This window comes from Dermacentor variabilis, chromosome 3 (assembly GCF_050947875.1).
Source record: "Dermacentor variabilis isolate Ectoservices chromosome 3, ASM5094787v1, whole genome shotgun sequence".
NCBI classification, from domain to species: Eukaryota; Metazoa; Arthropoda; class Arachnida; order Ixodida; family Ixodidae; genus Dermacentor; species Dermacentor variabilis.
The window spans coordinates 130,588,737-130,608,086 of NC_134570.1; the positions used below are offsets into that span (position 1 = coordinate 130,588,737).

At 49.8% G+C, this 19,350-nt stretch overlaps 1 protein-coding gene across 1 annotated transcript in view; it reads left to right on the plus strand.

The window, feature by feature from the left end:
• The first annotated feature begins 556 nt into the window (after nucleotides 1-556).
• LOC142574755 (uncharacterized) overlaps nucleotides 557-19,350 on the plus strand; it is a 63,922-nt gene continuing 45,128 nt past the window's right edge. The window contains exon 1 of the mRNA XM_075683772.1: nucleotides 557-622. Within this exon, the coding sequence (XP_075539887.1) occupies nucleotides 557-622 (66 nt within the window). The remainder of the gene's footprint in view (nucleotides 623-19,350) is intronic.

Here is a 19,350-nt window from a genome sequence, read left to right on the forward strand (position 1 = left end):
ATGCTTGGTCTATATAGAGAGGATAGAATGGGCTCTAGCTGGTATTTTCATGCTTTGCAGTGTTGTAGCCGTATGCGAGAAAAAGCAACATCTGATCCCTATTTTCGTGCCTAGGATTGACGCACATCGAAAGCATGTTCGTAAATGTTGTCTAAGTTCGCTGAACGAGACCATTCGTCGCCTACCATTTCGAAAGGAGATCTTGGAGGTGCCACGGCGGAAAGGAATCCCGCCAGAGCAATGTTAGAGCACTCGAATTTTCGGCACTTTTCACAACCGGCCACATACTTTTCTATATTCCGTCGCATACTAGGCCAGTAGAATTGGCCCTGAGTGCGGTGCTATGTTCTGCAGAAAATCATGTGCCCAGCGGTAGCGTTATCTTGCATAACAGGGAACACGTGAGTTCTCAAATTCTTAGCGATCGCTCAGAGAAGCGGGCCCCATTAGACGCGGAATTATTTTCGCACAGCAGGCCACCTTGGATTCGAGAGCGATTGTCACCTGTCGGCCGGGCAGCTGACACGAAGAGGGCATCGACGTGGTGGTCTTTGCAATGCTCTTCCGGGAAGGTAGCCAGGTCGTGAAGGAGAGGGACGTCGATGGTGGCCAGAAACTCAGGGTAACTGTGGGCGTCACATTCATATCTTGACAGAGGGAGCCTTGAAAGACAATCGGCGTCCGCATGATGGCGGTCACTCTTGTAACGGACTGCAAAGTCAAATTCCGGCAAACGTAGCGCCCATCAAGTGAGACGGCCAGGCGGGTCACGGGGACCAACCAACCAACATTGTGAATGGTGATCACTAACGATCGTGAAGTTGATCCCAGATATGGACAGCGAGGTACACTCGCTCAGTGATGGTGTAATGCTGTTCGGACTTGCTCAATGAACGGCTGGCCTAGGCCATCGCATGCTCGGCGTCACCAAGACGATGGAAAGGGACGGCGCTAAGTCCGATTCTACTCACGCCGGTGTGCAATTCTGTTGTGGCAGATGGGTCAAAATGACGAAGCATTGCTCCGGAAGAGAGCAGCGACTTCAGTTGACCAAACGATGAGTTGCAATCCGCTGTCAAGGTGGAAGGCTTATGCTTGCGCTGCAATGAAGTCAAAGGGTAGGCAGTATCGGTATAATTGGGAGACAGAGAGAGAGAACGGAAGAAGGAAAGGCAGGGAGGTTAACCAGACTGAGTCCAGTTTGCTACCCTACACGTGCGGAGAGGAATGGGGAGTGAAAGAAATAGAGAGAAAACTTAGGCGTAGGAGGTCTATAGTCAGGCACTCAAGTCTGTTGCCTTTAGGTAGTGAAAAAGCGCTCGAACTGCTTTCTGGGCTAATGAACTGTGAGGCCAGGCTCCCAAGATCTTCGCTTCCGTAAATGGCCTGTCATCCAGTCTCTTCAAGGCGCACTGGATAGTCTCACGTTGATTATCAAAGCGAGAACAGTGGCAGAGAAGATGACTGGCGGTCTCTTCACACTTGCACTTAGCGCACATTGGTGAATCCGCCATTCCAATACGATAGCTGTAGGAGTTGGTGAATGCTACGCGCCTACCCACAGCCGACACAGCAGTGTTGCGTCACGTCGTGAAAGGTTCGCTGGTAATTTAAGTTTCAGTGAGGGGTCGAGGCTGTATAAACGACACTTAGAGTTCTGTGGTGTATGCCAGTAACTTAACGTGATGGTACGAGCGAGACTACAAAGCTCTCTTGCAGCGTCGACTCTCGATAAAGGTATAAGGAGTGTCGGTGCGCCAGCCTGGGCACGTCGGGCAGCGTCATTGGCCAGGTGATTACCAACGACGCCACAATGTCCCGGCAGCCACTGAAATATGATATCATGTCCTCGTTCAGAAGCGCATTGGCCGGTTTCGTTGGTTTGTGACACCGGCTGTTCATAATTGCCACGTCGTAAACTTCCCAAGCTCTGGAGGGCTGCTTTCGAATCACAAGGTATTGCCCATTTGTTGGGCGGTTCTTTTTCAATGTATTCGACAGCAGCGCGAAGAGCGGCCAGTTCGGAACCTGTAGATGTCGTCACGTGTGAAGTCTTAAACTTGATGACGACCGATTGAGATGTTAGAACAATGGCGCCCGTAGAGTTTTTCGAGACGGAACCATCCGTGTTAACATGGATTCGGTTAGCGTATGAACAATGCAAAAGTACCAATGTGATCTGCTTGAAAGCCGCGGTTCTCAGGCTAGCTTTCTTCACTATTCCTGGAACAGCAAGGTACACAGGAGGCTTTTTCAAGCACCACATAGGGGATGGCGTTCTTGTTGCAGGTGAGTGCCTCAAAGACAAAGAGTGCCGGTTAACCGCAATTGATCTGGAGAACGCTGCCTTGGGTCTTTTATCAGGCAAGTGAGGGAGATGGTGGTCAGGCACTCTGGATATATGGCGAACATGCGCCCGGAGTGCGTCGATAGCTATATAGGTCATTATTGGGTGGTCTCTCGCGATGGCAATTGTTGCCACGGTTGAAGCATTTCGAGGTAGCCCCAGACATGTTCGAAGGGCTTGGCATTGAATGCTCTGTAGGACATGGATGTTAGTTTTGTTAGCATCGGACAGCCCTGGTGTGCTATATCGCAAGTATCCTAGGAAGAGCGTCCTGTATAGTTGAAGCATAGATGCCACGGATGTGCCCCACGTTTTACCGGCAAGAAACCTTAGTATATGCGAGAGAGAAGTAAGCCTCTTCTTCAAGTATGAGATGTGGGGGCTCCATGGAAGGTCTCTGTCGGCAATAACGCCTAGGAATAGATGATCTTTTGCGTAGGAAATTGGTTGGTGGTCAATATAAATGGGGTACCAGGTCATGGGTTGTGGGTAAAAGCAACTAAGACGCACTTCTCGGTCGAAATATCTGCATGCCTTGAGCGCACAGATACGATGATGTTAGTGTCTCTGCTTTTTGGAGCCGTGCACGCACCTGAAGACGTGTAACTGCCGAGGCCCATCTGCATATGTCGTCAGTATATATGGAAAGGTTTACTGTATGTGGTAGAACGTCGGCAAGCCCAAGGATTGCAAGGTTGAACAAAGTGGTGCTAAGAACCCCACCGGGGTTCTTAGAGGGACGCCACGGCAAGTGTAACGGTCAGCGGTTCGGCCATCTGCACTGTGCACAAAGAAGGATCTTTTGAATAGCTAGCTCCGAATCCACCAAAATATGCGTCTACCAATTCCATTATTTTCCAGGGCATCAAGGATGGCTTCATGCGTTACATTATCATAGGCGCTTTTCACATCGAGGAATAGTGCGGAATAGAACGGCGAGTATGCACTGTGAACGGGAAGCAGGTTGGCCGGCAAGAGGGGAGAAGGAAAGCTCGCCGGTTTGTGTCACGGAAATGTGTCAGCAAAAGCTTGTGTTACGGAAATGGCCGGTCGGGTCGTCTAGGCATCAACAAAGCAGAAGAGAGGCTTTCGTTAGAATATGCCTGGCCCGGATGTTCTAAGGACGTTGAGAAATTTGTAAGATCGTGTGAGTCGTGTCGACAAGTTGGGAAACCGGGAGAATAATTCGAAGTCCCTTCAGAGGTGGTTCACCTGACCACAGAGCCGTTTCGACGGCCGGTACTCGACACAAAGTGGTCTTTGCCGCATAGCAGAGCAGGGTGCAAATACCTTTTGATGATGGTTTTTATGGCGACAAAGTTTCCTCGAGGCGATTACTTTAAACAATCTTCACTCAGTCGAGATAGTTGGCGCTCTGTTGCCAACTTTTGCGCGGACTGGGCTTCCAGCTGAAGTTCAGGCTGACCACGGGGAACTATTTAGAAGTGCCTTAACAACAACGTTTTTGTAAAGCTGCGGGGTACAGCTAATACACAGCTCCATGTATCACTCGCAGTCAAACAGTGTTGAGAAAAAGAGGAATGTGAGGGTTGTTTACCTTCATCACTGTTTCCATTGTGGACGGTTCCACAGAAAGCAATGGGGTCCACCCGAGTAGAGCTGGTTTACGGCCGCGCCCTCCGCTCTTCCCTGAGAGTGCTGCGAGAAATGTGGGAAGTAATGGGCGAAAGCCAGACGGTAGTGAGCTACGTGTTGAAGTTGCTGGACCGCCCGAATGTCTTGCGTGAGCTAGTGTGAAAAATACTAAAGGACGCCTACGACAGGAACACGCGTAGTCGAGTTTTCAGGGTAGTTGACTTAAGTTCCTTGACTGGTCAACATCCCTGCCTTCCTATATTCCTCTCTCTCTCTCTCTCTCTACGGCCTCACGGAAAAAGAAACTACAAGTACAGTGGGAGAGGCCTTGTCGAGGTTATATACATGATCTCGGAGACTGATTACACCGTAGAAATTCCAGGAAACATTAAAGTAGGCGTTTGCCACAGCAATTTAATGAAGCCCCATGCCGGAAGAAGGTTGAGAAGAAAGTACTAAATGCGTCAGATACGGTAGCGGTTCAAATTCCAGTTTCGGACACAGAGACAGACGCGGAGTGCACCGTAGATGACATATTGGATCTGTCTGTGAACACATAAGCTCTCAACACTAATCAAGTAAGGTACTTTCGGGAGCTGTTTGATGAGCTTGGTCAGCATTTGAGCAGCCGGCCAGCGACGACAGATCTCATCACTGATGATAATGAGCTAACTTCTGAAGAACTAACCAGGTCAGCGTCGTACTTAATCTCACCTCACCGGCGAGAAATAATGGAGGTGAAATAAGGCGAGTGCTCGAACACGGGTAATTGTGCCTGCGGATAGTGATTACACTTCCCTCATCATTCTCGCAGAAGAGAGTGGGAAAGGACCTCGTCCATGCAAGGGCTAATGGAAATGAATGCGGTGGCGAAAGACCACGTTTACCCAATACCAAACATACGAGACCGGGTAGAATGTGTGGGCGGCGCGATGTACGTTTCCCAACTTGGTTAGAGGGTACTGGCAGGTACCCATGTCAGAAAGCTTGAGCAGGTACGTGGCCTTTATTTATCCGATTGGTACATTTCGATCCCTCATGATAAGTATCGGCCTGAGAAACGCACCCTTTAGCTTTTCGAAGCTAATGAACATTGTTCTCCATGACGTGCGAGGCTGTCCGATGCCGTAGTTGGATAATGTGGCGATCTTCTCGAACAGTTGGGACTAGCGCATAGGACAACTAAGAACTGTACTAGCACGTTTGCGGGACGCCGGTCTCACGGTATAGGCTGAAAACTGCAACTTCGGGTGTTCACAGGTTACCTATCTTAGGGAGGTCATGGGTAAGGAAACGCGGTGGCCTTCCGAACTAAAGTTAGGGCATATCACTAACCTTGCTCAACGGCGGACAAAGACAGGCGCCAGGTAGTTTCCTGAGATTGCGGGGTATTTCCACTGATACATCCTTAATTACTCTCAGACATCGAGCCCACTGACAGACGTGCTCCGAAAGAAAGAGCCCGAACAAGTTCGTTGGGACGAAGCGACAGAACGAGCGTTTCATGACCTAAAAATCGTTCTGATGTCAAGACCGACGCATCCGACCCCAGACTAGTCTAAAGAGTTCGTCGTGCAGTTCCGCGCCAGTGACCGCGGGTTGGGAGTAGTTCTTACACAGGCGAAGCTGGGAGGAGCATCCAGTACTTTACGCTAGCAGCAAGTCAACCAACCGAGAAGAGGACTACCGTGCCTCATATAATGAATGCACCTGCTTGTATATATAGCTTGGGTGGCCCAGAAGTTGTCTTGCTGTTTGTACGGAGCGAAGTTCAGTTTCGAAGCAGACCACTATCGACTGACTTGACTCCAACAAATCCGTCATAAGAAAGGACGCTTGCTCCGGGTAGAGTCTAATTCTATACAGGAATCTATTTTCCCTGAAACTTACAAAAAGGCAAGGTGAACGGAAAATTTAATGCGTTGAGCAGTTTGTTTTAGTAAACTGAGGTTTCGCATGCACTATTTGGTTAGTAGTAGAACGGCGTTTTCCATTCAAGGCGCTAGCGCTTTTCCAAGGGCGGCAAGACATCGATGTCGCAGAAGACTTTTGTGCGCGGATCGCAGACCAAGCGGCTCGTCCAGATCCTCCAGCCCGAGCTGACGTCCCCCATTCCCGTGATTGCCGCATGGACCTTCCTTTTACAATGGAGGAGCTCGAAGCGGCACTAGCTCTCTGCAGGCGCTCATCATCTCCGGGTCCAGATGGTATATCATACCGGGCCTTGTGCTATCTCGGAGAGTCCGCACGGATAGAATTGTTGAGCCTTTACAACTCCTCATGGCAGGAGGGAAATGTTCCGGACGAATGGAAAGTAAGCCGCCTGGTGCCACTCTTAAAGCAGGGCAAATCCCCATTAGAACTCACCTCTTACCGCCCAATAGCACTGGCCAGCTGTGTAGGAAAGATAATGGAACGGATGATCCTTGGCCGCCTGGAATGGTACCTTGAATTTTACAAGATTTATCCGCTTTCCATGGCTGGTTTCCGACGTGACCGCTCTTCCATCGACAGTGTAGTTGATCTCGTTTCATATGTCCAGCACGAAAGGTCCCGTAAGCGTTTATCTGCAGCTTTATTCTTAGATGTGAAAGGGGCATACGATAACGTATTACATGAGGCCATTCTCGACGCTCTTGCGACGGTTGGCCTAGGTGGTCGAGTTTTTTTGTGGATTGCAAGTTACCTGTCTGCAAGATCATTCTATGTGTTAACTGACGATGGCCCAACTACGCGACGCTATACCAGCAGGGGCGTTCCTCAAGGCGGTGCTCTCAGCCCGACGCTATTCAACCTCGCTCTTGTTGGACTTGCTGAATGCTTGCCAACTACCATCAAGATTTCAACATACGCTGACGACATCTGTGTCTGGACTTCGGCAGTCACACGTCCTCAGATACGTGCGCGACTTCAAAGAGCGGCCACTTTGACAGCGAACTACTTGTGTAAACAGGGTCTCAGCATTTCACCTGAAAAATGCGCACTAGTCGCATTTACTCGGAAACCGATGACGCCTTATATCATCTCAATCAATGGGCGGACCATTTCCTATGTCCGAAACCACAGATTCCTTGGCGTCATTATTGACCGAGACCTCTGTTGGAGCCCACACGTGGCCTACATGAAACGGCGCCTGACAGCTACTTCCCAGTTGTTCAAATACTTGACAGGGAAGACGTGGGGGATGTCAGTAGACGCAATGCTTAAACTCTACAGAGCTCTCTTTCTCGGTTTTTTAAGATACAGTCTACCTGTACTGAACAACACCTGCAAGACAAATATTCGTGTTCTGCAGGCAGTACAAGCTCAAGCACTCAGAGTCTGCCTTGGTTTGCCCAGATGTACGTCAACAGAGGCGACTCTTGCGATTGCTCGAGACCATCCAATGCGAACTCACATTACGGTGGAAGCCCTGAGAACGCACATCAGACATTTTGCACGTGCTCCCTATCACCACCTTGCAGCACTACCTTCAGACAGGCACCAATCATCATTCTCTAAAACTATCAACAAGTACAACGACAAACTTCCCTCGGGCTTCACCGCTGCATCTAAACCATCGACACCCCCTTGGTGTCTTATCAGCCCCACAGTACATCTCAGTGTACCAGGAATAGGAAAAAAGTCTGAACTGTCGTCGCCTGTCCTCAAACAACTGTCTCTGCTTCTTCTGCACGAGAGGTACGCGGACAGTGAACACATTTATACTGATGGTTCCACAAACATCCAGTGTTCGTCCGGTGCTGTGGTTGTCCCAGCAAAAGCTATTACCATCAGCTTCAGGACTGACCACCCGACAACATCGACATCTGCTGAACTAGCTGCTCTTCGCGCTGCACTCCGTTTCGTCAGTCGGGAGCCACCTCGACAATGGTCCATCTTCAGCGACTCAAAGGCAGCCCTACAATCTGTACTATCAGCTCTGCGTCGCGGGCCATTCGAACAGCTCGTATTCGATATTAGATGCCTACTCCATACATCACAGGAGAAAGGACACCACGTGACGTTTCAGTGGCTGCCAAGTCACTGCGGCGTCACTGGAAACGAAGACGCCGATAATGCAGCTCGGGCAGCTCTTGAAGACGCACAAGAAGAGGCCATACCGCTTTCACGATCCGACGCAGCTAGCAGACTTCGAGTGCTTGCACAGGAGATGACGCTCTCTTCATGGTGCACACCAAACAGCCAGACCAACCAGAGCAACCGTCAATACCACCTGCCCTCTTTGATGCATCTCTATATGCCAACTGGACTCCGCCGAAGCGAGGCGACTCTGCTTTATCGCTTATGGTTAGGGGTGGCTTTCACGAAATCTTACTCATTCCGCATTGGAATGGCCGACAACGCTCTCTGCAATGCCTGTCTTTGCGAGGAGACGCTGCAACACATTCTGTGCGACTGTCCTGAATATAATGTTCAGCGACAGTCCCTGGCATCCGTTCTCGCGCACCTTGACACTAGACCATTGTCCCTCGACACGATTTTCACATGCCGCCGACAGAAGACATCGCAGGTGAAGGCGACAAAGGGACTACTTCAGTTTTTGAAAGAGACGGGATTGGACAAGCGGCTCTGACAGTGTTATCACGTACAATGCCAGATTGATAGACTCTACCGGACGATGTTTGTGTGCTGTGCTATGTGCTCTCTCTCTCTCTCCCCCTTCCCCATCTTTCATCGCACCCATCCCTCTCCCATGTGTAGGGTAGCAAGCCGGTTACGCTAAACTGGTTAACCTCCCTGCCTTTCCTTCTCTACTTTTTCCTTCCTTCCTTCCTACGATCATTGTAGCTTCAATAGTTTTTTTTTTTTTGTATCAGTGCAATTTGTTTTGTTTTGTTTTATGTTTCTTAAGTTTTTGCGGGTATCAGCTGTGGCTCTGTTTGCCTTTGAGGAAGTAAGGTGCGCTGTATTGAAGGGTATTTCAACCTCTGCCGTCGAAATTGAGACGAGAAAGTTGGAATTAAGAATTTAATACGAGGCTGGCTGTTCAAGGGCAAAGGTGTGCGTTTGCATGCGGGGCAGTGCATCGTTACTTCGTTTGTTTCGACGTTTGTTCTCCAGCACCGGGGACCTGGGAGTTAGGCTACGAAGATTCTAGAAATCAGATTGAGTTTTATTGAATGTAAATAGTGATAAAGTATGAGCATTTCCTTGAGCAATCGTGATGACTGTATTTTAATTCTATCAATGCATCATTTGGCCAGGATAGAGCTGTCAGGTGGGATGATGGAAAATAGTGTGCTTATATTCTTCTGCGTGTTACATGAGCAGCACAACTTTTGCAATCAAGACACAAATGGAATATGCATAAATAGACATAAATAGACACGCTTCTGAAGAAACAGATATTCTGGGGTGCACAAAACTAATCCATATTGGCGTCGGCAACTTCATTTCATTCTTTTCACATGCAGCAAGTTATATATCCGGGGTTGAGCAATTTTTTTTCAGCTGACTTAAACAAATAAGCTGATATTTTCAGAAATCGAAAAAATAAAGTGTGTCTGGATGTGACTCAGACATTTATGACACGGCGATAGTTTGTCAAGTTGCGAAGTAAGTTCATGTGAAAAGAAAATGTAAGGCACTCTCCAAGGGAGAGCGAGAGAGAAACAAGCTTTATTGGTATGCTGGAGATATTAGCCTCGCTGTTCGCCTGACATGCCACTCCAAGAGCTGGGTGTTGATTATGATATATACCGCGCGAAACGCTTTACAGCCCCTACACTCACACATACACGCACTGTCCAAGATAACGCAGTTAATTCATAGTGAGTGGATACTTTGACGCCGGCTGGCAATAACAATAAAGATATTTTCGCGAGCAGTTCGCCTTTACTGGCTGACTTTCGTCATTTCTGCCCCAAATATTCCCACTGCAGCTGATATTGCGACGGTAGCTGAATTCTCAGGTACAAAGCACCATGGCCGGGAATCTGCCAACAAATAGAAAGAGGGGCAGACGTGCCTTTGTATCTTGCTTGTGTCGAGCGGCGCAGCTGCATATGGCTGCGTTAACAAGTGGACCCTCGGCATGTGCAAAATAAAGATGAACAGGATTTAGATTATCAAGCACACTACACCTGCAAATTATACGCTACAGCCGGGTGGAACCGCACAAGCAAACCACTCTACAGGCATATTCTGTGGGCATAAGTGATTTTAAGACGCTGACTGCTAGCAAAATAAACAGGAAGATATTACCTAAAGAACTTCACAGTCATATTACGCTGGTACTAGTCACAAATTGTGTTGGCGAATCATTGAAGGCCAATAGAAGAGACAGACGATACGAACCACAGAATGAACAACCAAGGCAGGTCTTTAAAGTACCGGCCACGTTTCTTTTGGGCGACTCTGTTAGAAATAGTAAGGTGACCACAGCTGTGAACTGCTGGCAATACTTTTGTTATTCGGCCGGCAGAGCATTCCATTCCAACAGTGTATTTACTGTAAATTCATGGTCACAGACTTCATGGTCAGAGATTCATGGTCAGAGACTTCATGGTCATGGTCAGAGACAGGTGTAACTTTTCCATTCCTTCCTAAATTCGTCCCACGGAAAGAGTTGTATCATTAAGTGTAAAATAAACTTTCGACATAAATCATATTTTTACCACATAGAAACGACCGGTTCGACAGAGCTTCTCTATTAAGAAAGCTACCGGCAATGCTTATGCAGGGTTCGCTTCAAAACACACGCACGTTGCACAAAACGAACACTTTTACATCAAGTAACGCTGCGACATATGGCACATACTAAGATTTGTATTTCCTTAACACGCTTCGCACAAACAGGGAACAAAGGGCTCGAACTTGACACGTTCTGTGGGCATTTGCAGCAACCACGAAGCGTCGCAGCAAGTGAAACACCTCTCACGGAGTAGCGCATGACGAATGACAGCGATAACGAGGCAAGATTGCTTATAGATACTGTTCGTATTATCATTTGTGAATTGAACAGGACTGACGTTCGCCTACACACACATACACGCACTGTTCCGTGCGATGAGCCTCATAGAGAAAGCACATCCAAATTTCATATGCGGCGTGAGGCGATCACACACTTTTCACTTCGACTCACAATCAAAGTGTATCACACGAAGGATGCACGTATATGTGATATCCTTGACTTTCATAATGTACACGCGAAAAACAGCAGAAAACAAGAAATCGGCGGCTTCATTTCTTCGGACCCTCGAGTAACACAGCGCACTTCCTGCACTCCGTCTGTTTCTGTTGACGATCGCACGCACTGAAGAGATCAGGAAGGGTGCAACGGTTTGCAGCGTTCGATGACTAACTCTGCGGATGCTGGACAACTCTTGTAATGATCACAAATACCACAACAACAAATTGTCGCTGCAGCAAATGGGGTCCAGGCCTCACGCCTTGCTTCACTTCGAGCAAGCACCGTGTTTGCCATGAAGACGTCACACCCCAGCCGCCCAATTAGAGGGCAGATTTGCGGTCGCCGCACAAGGCAAAAGTTCCCGAATGCTTTTCATGACGTTAGAACGGTCGTCAACGGCGGGCCGCTCATGATCGCTTGCGTGCGGTGCGACTTGCTGCGCTGATGCCGCTCGAGTGTAAAACGACCTTAACTTAAGGGGCCCCTCACCAGGCCCCATAGGAAATTTTAGTTATGTGCTTGAAGTTATTACATGTCCTCTAGGGAGCGTTCTGCCAGAAAAATTTTTCATATCGGCCCCCCATTAATAGCCGAGATAGAAATATTTCAGTGCCGCGAACCCTTGATTTCAGCAAGCGGGCTGCTGAAAGAGAGAGCGTCTTGCTTGGCAGACGCTCTCTCCACTCGCCCCGTCTAGCCTTCTCAAGCGAAATTACTTCCCTGCGTTCTCCCATACCAGACCGCGAGGATGGTGCGACGCATACGTCACAGGCCCCGCCTTCATTTTTTTTTCTCCTCGCTTTTTTTATTTTTCCTGCGCCACGCATTTCCGCTGACCGCGCCACGCGCGAGCTGTTGTCTCGTTCGCGCAGCGCACGATTTTGCGCGCTGTGCGTACGGAAACATGACTAGCGGTATAATTCAGTGCTACACGAATACTGAGGCAGAACAAGCGAATCGCAGTGCATGATCACGCGCTGGAACACGGTAGTAAATGGCATAGTCTCGGTACCTGCGCACGTGACCGCACGACCGTGGGAACATGCAGACGAAGCGGAAGTACATCTCTCTTGCTTCGGTGCGAAGTAAAACAAAAAGTACGCAGACATTCCGTTTGTATGTTGTATTATTTTTCTAAACTTCAATTCGTCAATTCAAGCAACAGATCGCGCAGATAACAGATGTCTTGAATGATTATCGAAGTCACGTGTCACCACGAGCGACGTCACACTGCGGACACGATTACGTAGGCGCAGGAGCCTGACTACGCCAACGTCCCTCTCCGGGAGGATTCGCCGCGAGTGAAGAGGGAAACGGCGTTCGGATTGAAATTTCAGGCCTTTGCGCTGCGCGTAGCGATGTAATTCTTTGCAAACACGATCGTTGGCGTGCATTGTATGCTCTGCGCTTGTCAGCTCAAAATGGCCAGACCTTGGGATGGGCCCTTTAAGGCAGAAAGAAGTTCCCCCTTGGTGCGACTTTTCAGCCTGTGTTGCTTCACAGGATCAACGAACGATAATTGCTTGCTCAAGCGGGTGATGACCAGTGGCTACCGGCAGCGAGCCGCTTAAAGTGAATTCTGGCTTTGACGGAATGTCAAACCAGAATGCTTGCTTTGGTTTTTCTGTTTGTTATGTGACTCCGCAGGAATGCGTAGAGAGACTGACTGGGTGATCGACCGAACTGTGTGCTCCCAGACTTGAGAGCCGCATATATGCGAGCCCTGTTCAGTCCCTTTCCCCCGCTGCTCAGGGCGTTCGTTCTGAGCAATCAATGCCGATTTCTTGTCAGCTCATTTACTTCAATTTTTCATTAATTGGCTTCATATGTTCCTTAAGCTCCAGGTTTTAAATTGGTACAAGCGTGGCAGTGCTGATGATTCGAAAATGTACCTCTGGCTTCCGGCAATGTCTGAAATCATATCCGTAGATTCAACTTAATTTCGGCATTTTTTTTTTCGTGCAAATAAATGGATGCAGGGACAAGAACAAAGTCTATTCAACTACAGCTCGACTCGGAGCTTCCACTGTTAATTGGTAGAAACAAAGACATGGATAAAAGAAAAGGAATTGGACTGACAAACAGAACATTCTTTCCCACTTTCAACTAACACGAATTCCCACAATCAGTGCAATTTTTTTATGAATGGTTCGTGTGTAGACTGTTTGGATCCGACACTGGAGCGATCGGATGGGAACTCGGCGCTGACGCCCGTGGTTGTACCTGGGTCGCAAGCCCCAAGGGTAGCGTTGGCCTGGCGGCCTGGGGTACAACTGGAAGCATCCGAAGGTCCCGGCAAAGCATGAGTCGACTGGTAACAACGAAACAACTTGTTTATTTTAACATCGCAAAGAGTTGGCGGTCAGGTTGACCGAAGTAGAGAGACGGGAGAGCACTTCACTCAACAGAAGAAATCGGAGCCCTCCTTTTGGCGTCCGGGGGCAGCTGTTTTTATACTCTCGCAGTTGAGGGCAAGAAGGAACCCCTCAAAAGACGAGCACGTGAATGTACAATGGGCTAATGGTGACGCACACTGTCGTGGCGCTGCGCACGATCTCGTAGCACCCTGTCGTGGCGCTGCGCACGATCTCGTAGCACTCTGTCGTGGCGCTGCGCACGATCTCGTAGCACTCTGTCGTGGCGCTGCGCACGATCTCGTAGCACCCTGTCGTGGCGCTGCCGGTCGGACACAATGACTGTAATGAGAGGCTGGTCCCTGCTTTGGCATCGCCTGTTTCGGGCACAATGACTGGAACGAGATCCCTGCTTTGGCATCGCCTGTTTCGGGCCCAATAACTGGAATGAGATCCCTGCTTTGGCATCGCCTGTTTCGGGCACAATGACTGGAACGAGATCCCTGCTTTGGCATCGCCTGTTTCGGGCACAATGACTGGAATGCGAGGAGGATCCCTAGGCGGTCGCATCGCCGCAGACGCGCCTGGAAACACCTGGCGATGAGTGTTGCGGCGACGACGATCGGGCCAAAATGTCTGCCGCCCGCCGCAGTCGCGCCGGCAAAACCACGTGTCGCAGGCGAAACGCAACAGACCGCCCCGCCGGGGGAAGGAGATCCCGATGGACAGGGGACTGCATCCGCTGTCCGGAGGGATGTCGCTCGATGATGCTCATAACCGAAGTCGGGCGTCCCTTGACGTTTCTTGAGCGCAGCGCACAGAGAAGGCCTCGTTCTCTCGTTCAGGTTCGCACGGGACACTGCAAAGTGACTTCGGGAGAGTTCACATTTTTGTTCTCGTTCCCGGCAAGCGTTAGAACTACGCTGAAAACTCAACCGCTCAGTCAGCAAGCACGGCACAACCCTCACTAAGCCCTGCCAGGCTCTTTCCCCTTTTTAGACCACTGCCTAGTTCCTTACAGTAGTCTAGCATCACTCAGAACGCGTCCACAAATTGAAAAATTGCACTAGAAAGCATATCATCACTTTGAAACACTAAACAAAAGCAATATGTTAAAAAAAAATCCTGCCTCAGGAAGAAAAACATCAGTAACAAACAATTTTGAGGCTGATTCCTACGTTAGGGGCTTCGACTTAAGCCATCGGCGTTACCGTTGAGACTCCCCTTTTTGTAACGTACCTCAAAGGAATATTGTTGTAAAGCGAGGCTCCAGCGCAGGAGGCGGCCATTTTTGGGAGAGATGGTCTGCAGCCATTGGAGAGGGCAGTGATCCGTCTCAATGATAAACCTCGAGCCGGCTAGATAGCATGACAATTTCTGAACGGCCCACACGAGACATGCACACTCTTTCTCGGTGGCGCTATACGCCTGCTCACGACTGGTCAGCTTACGACTAGCATACAGGACGGGGTGTTCTACTTCTCCATTTTCCCGTTGGCACAGTACAACGCCCATGCCTCGCTCACTAGCATCGCACTGAACAATGAACCCTTTTGTATAGTCTGGCGATCGTAGCACAGGCTGGCTTGTTAGGGCACTCTTTAGGGCGCTAAAAGCTCTTTCCTTGGTCTCGTCCCAGACGACTGTTTGAGGCTCTGTCTTTCTTAGAGCATCCGTCAGGGGAGCCGCGATATCAGAGTACCTAGGGATGTACCTCTGATAGTAGCCGGCGACACCTAAGAACGACCGAATATCGGTCTTTGTGCGCGGTTGCGGAAAGTCTCGCACAGCGGCCACTTTTATTTCAGAGGGGCGGCGACGACCCTGACCAATCACGTGACCGAGGTAGACAATCTCGGCCTGTGCTATCTGGCACTTAGGAGCCTTGACTGTCAAGCCCGCTTCGCGCAGGCGGGTTAGCACTGCCCGCAAGTGTGTCATATGCTCCGACCAGGATGCGGAGAATATCGCTACGTCGTCTAGATACGGTAAAGCGAATTCTTGCTGTCCCCGCAACACTTTATCCATGAGGCTTGAAAAACAGTATGGCGCGTTCTTCAAACCAAAACTCAACACTTTAGGACGGAATGTTCCCATTGGTGAAATGAACGCCGCATACCTACTAGCCTCTTCTGTAAGTGGAACCTGCCAATAACCCCTGACAAGATCTAGGGTGGAAATAAACTGAGCGCTACTAACTTTCTCAAGGCGCTCCACGATGTTAGGGATCGGATAAATTTGATCCTTAGTGATGGAATTAAGCCTGCGGTAGTCGACGCAAGGACGAGGTTCCTTGCCCGGTACCTCAACTAAAATCAAAGGGGAGGTATAATCACTCTCACCTGCCTCAATAACACCGAGCTGTAGCATTTTCTTTACCTCAGCCTCCATAATATCGCTCTGGCGGGGTGACACCCGATACGCCTTGGATCGTACTGGCTCTGTGGAGGTAAGTTCTATATCATGAGTAAGTACAGAAGTCCTACCAGGCCTCTCAGAGAACAGACCCTGAAACTCTTGTAATAGCTGGTGTAGTTCGGTTTTCTGCTCGGGCGACAGCGGTGCTTTACTGATAAGGTCACTAATGACTTGACCGGTGTCTTCCCTGTTCGTCACTGAGCCTAGTCCCGGAAGCTCGACTGGAAGCTCTTCAGGAACGTTTATCATCATGCACACCACTGCTTCCCGTTGTCTATAAGGTTTGAGCAGATTACAGTGGTAAACTTGCTGTGCTTTCCGCTTTCCTGGCAGACTTACCACGTAGTTAACTTCCGACAGTTTCTGAACAATTCGTGCTGGGCCCTCCCACTGCACGTCTAGTTTGTTGTTTAGCGATGTGCGCAATATCATGACCTCATCGCCAACCTCAAAACGACGGGCCCTGGCTGTCCGATCATAATAAACCTTGGCCCTCTGCTGGGCCTTTGTCATTGCTTCACCTGACAACTCCTGTGCCCTTCTTAAGCGTTCGAGGAGCTTAAGCACGTACTCCACCACGACTGGGTCGTCGCCCCTACCTTCCCATGATTCTCGAAGCATGCGAAGCGGAGATCGAAGCGAGCGACCGTACACCAGTTCAGCTGGCGAAAACCCCGTAGCCGCATGCGGCGCGGTCCTTAAAGCAAACATCACCCCAGGCAGACACAGCTCCCAGTCAGTTCGATGTTCAAAACACAACGCTCTCAACACGCGCTTCATGACGGAGTGGAGCTTCTCAACGGAATTCGACTGAGGGTGGTACACTGAGCTGTGTAACAGCTTTACCCCACACCTTTCGAGAAAAGTTGTCGTCAAAGCGCTAGTAAACACTGTGCCCTGATCTGATTGGATTTCCGCAGGAAAACCAACTCGCGCAAATATGGACAGTAGTGCATTAACTATCTCAACTGAGCTGAGTTCTTTAAGCGGCACTGCTTCAGGGAACTTTGTCGCTGGGCAGATCACAGTCAAAATGTGTCTGTACCCCGTGGCTGTTACCGGCAGAGGTCCCACAGTATCAATAACGAGCCGTCTAAAAGGCTCCGTAATGATAGGTACCAATTTCAACGGCGCCCTCGATTTGTCCCCTGGTTTGCCCACCCGCTGACAAGTGTCACATGTCCTCACGAAATGGTCTGCGTCCCGAAAACACCCTGGCCAATAGTACTCTTGCAAGAGACGGTCCTTAGTTTTCTTAACTCCTAGGTGTCCGGACCACGAACCCCCGTGTGACAAGCGCAACAGATCCTGACGATAGCATTGAGGCACGACCAGCTGATCGAACTCCACTCCTCTGCGGTCTAGATACTTCCGGTACAGGACTCCACCTCTTTCCACAAAACGCGCAGTTTTCCTGGCGATACCTTCTTTGACATTGCAGCGCACGTTTTCCAGGCTGCCATCCTTTTTTTGCTCGGCTATCAAAGCCGACCGGCTGACTCTTAGCAACCTATCAAGTCCGTCTGACGTAGGCGCGATGAGCAAATCTGTAGATAGCTCTTCTAACTTTCCCGTGTCGGGCGTTTCCTCTCCAGTATCTGGCGCCTTTAACGTTACAGACTCAAGTTTATTCAGTTCGGGCGTGCTCGGAATATCAGCTTGCTGCGCCTCTGACCCTTTTTCGTTGTTTGATAACGTCGGCCCCGCAACTACCGCCTTTGCAGCGAGCTCCCGAACCTTCGATCTGGTTAAGGCCTGAACACTAGCTTCACCAAACAAAAGCCCCTTCTCGCGCAGGAGGTGATCGGACCTGTTTGAAAATAGGTACGGGTACTGGGGTGGCAGCATAGATGACACTGCCGCCTCCGTCTCAAGCGCTCCGAAAGGTCCTTCAATAAGCACTTTTGCTACCGGCAGACACACGCTATGAGCTTCCACGGCTTGCTTGATCCATGCGCACTCGCCCGTGAACATATGGGGTTCTACATAAGACGGGTGAACTACATCCATCGTAGCTGCGGAATCGCGAAGCACTCGGCACTCTTTCCCGTTCACGAGGAGGTCTCGCATGTAAGGCTCGAGAAGCTTCATGTTCTCGTCAGTGCTGCCTATTGAAAAAAACACAACTTTTGGTGTTGTTTCCGGACACTGCGCCGAAAAGTGACCCGGCTTCTGGCACGTATAACACAAGCGCGCTCGCCTCATCTCGAACCGCTTTCTGCGTTTGGCTGCCGCCGTCTCTTTACGTTTGGTCGGACTGCTTTCGCTCGCATCCGCACTACGCGTGTCCCCCTTTAATCTCATGGGTGTGAACTTCGGCCTCTCAAACTTCGAGCCAAATTCACCCTTTTGACCGTCCTTAGCTCCGCGAGCCCGACGCGTCACAAACTCCTCGGCTAGCTCAGCGGCTCTAGCCACCGTACTCACGTCTGGCCTATCCAAGACCCAGTATCGCACGTTCTCAGGTAACCGACTATAAAACTGTTCTAGCCCGAAACACTGCAGAACTTTATCGTGGTCACCAAACGCTTTCTCTTCTTTGAGCCACTCCTGCATGTTCGACATAAGCCTATACGCAAACTCTGTATATGACTCACTTTTGCCTTTCTCATTTTCCCGAAACTTCCGACGGAACGCCTCCGCAGACAGCCGGTACTTTTTTAGAAGACTCGATTTCACTGTGTCGAAATCCTCTGCCTCCTCTCTATCCAAGCGAGCGACTACGTCGGCCGCCTCGCCGGGTAACAAAGTGAGCAAGCGCTGTGGCCACGTTTCCCGAGAGAACCCCTGCTTCTCGCACGTTCGCTCAAAGTTAACCAGGAACAAACCAATGTCCTCTCCAAGCTTAAACGGCCGCATCAGGTCAGTCATTTTGAACAATACGCGTTCTCCTGCACCGTGTGCCTGACTTCCATTACGAGCGCGTTCCATTTCTACCTCAAGACGCTTCATTTCCAAAGCGTGTTCGCGCTCTTCTTTTTTCTCTTGTTGCTCTCGCTTTTTCTGTTCTTTACGTTCACGCTCTTCTTTTTCTGTCTCCCTCTCTTCAATAGTCTCAAGGCATTCCGACAGCTCGTCATCCTCAGCCTCTAACTCAAGAATAGCCTTTAGCAGTTCAGGTTTTCTTAGTTTGTCTGAGACATCCAGACCCAACTCTCTTGCAAGCTCCAACAATTTCGGTTTGCGCAACGACTTCAAATCCATGGCTGCTCTGAATGCTGCTTTCTCTACTGCTTACTATTGTCTTGCCGCAAACTAACCCGGCAGCAACGACAACCACAATTACCAGCTCTGTTTCTGACACTAACAAAAAGCCTGGCAAAGCTCAGAAGAAGAAAGTCCCGCACTCACCTAACCTCGCAGGCAGGAATTCCGCGCAGTCGTTCCGCTGCAGGCAACCAGTCGTCACACAGGGCTCGTTGCACTGCTCCCGGATCGTCGTTGAGCTGCTCAGCATACAGTCAACTGCATCTCTTTGCTGCTGGCCTCCGTTGTCGCGA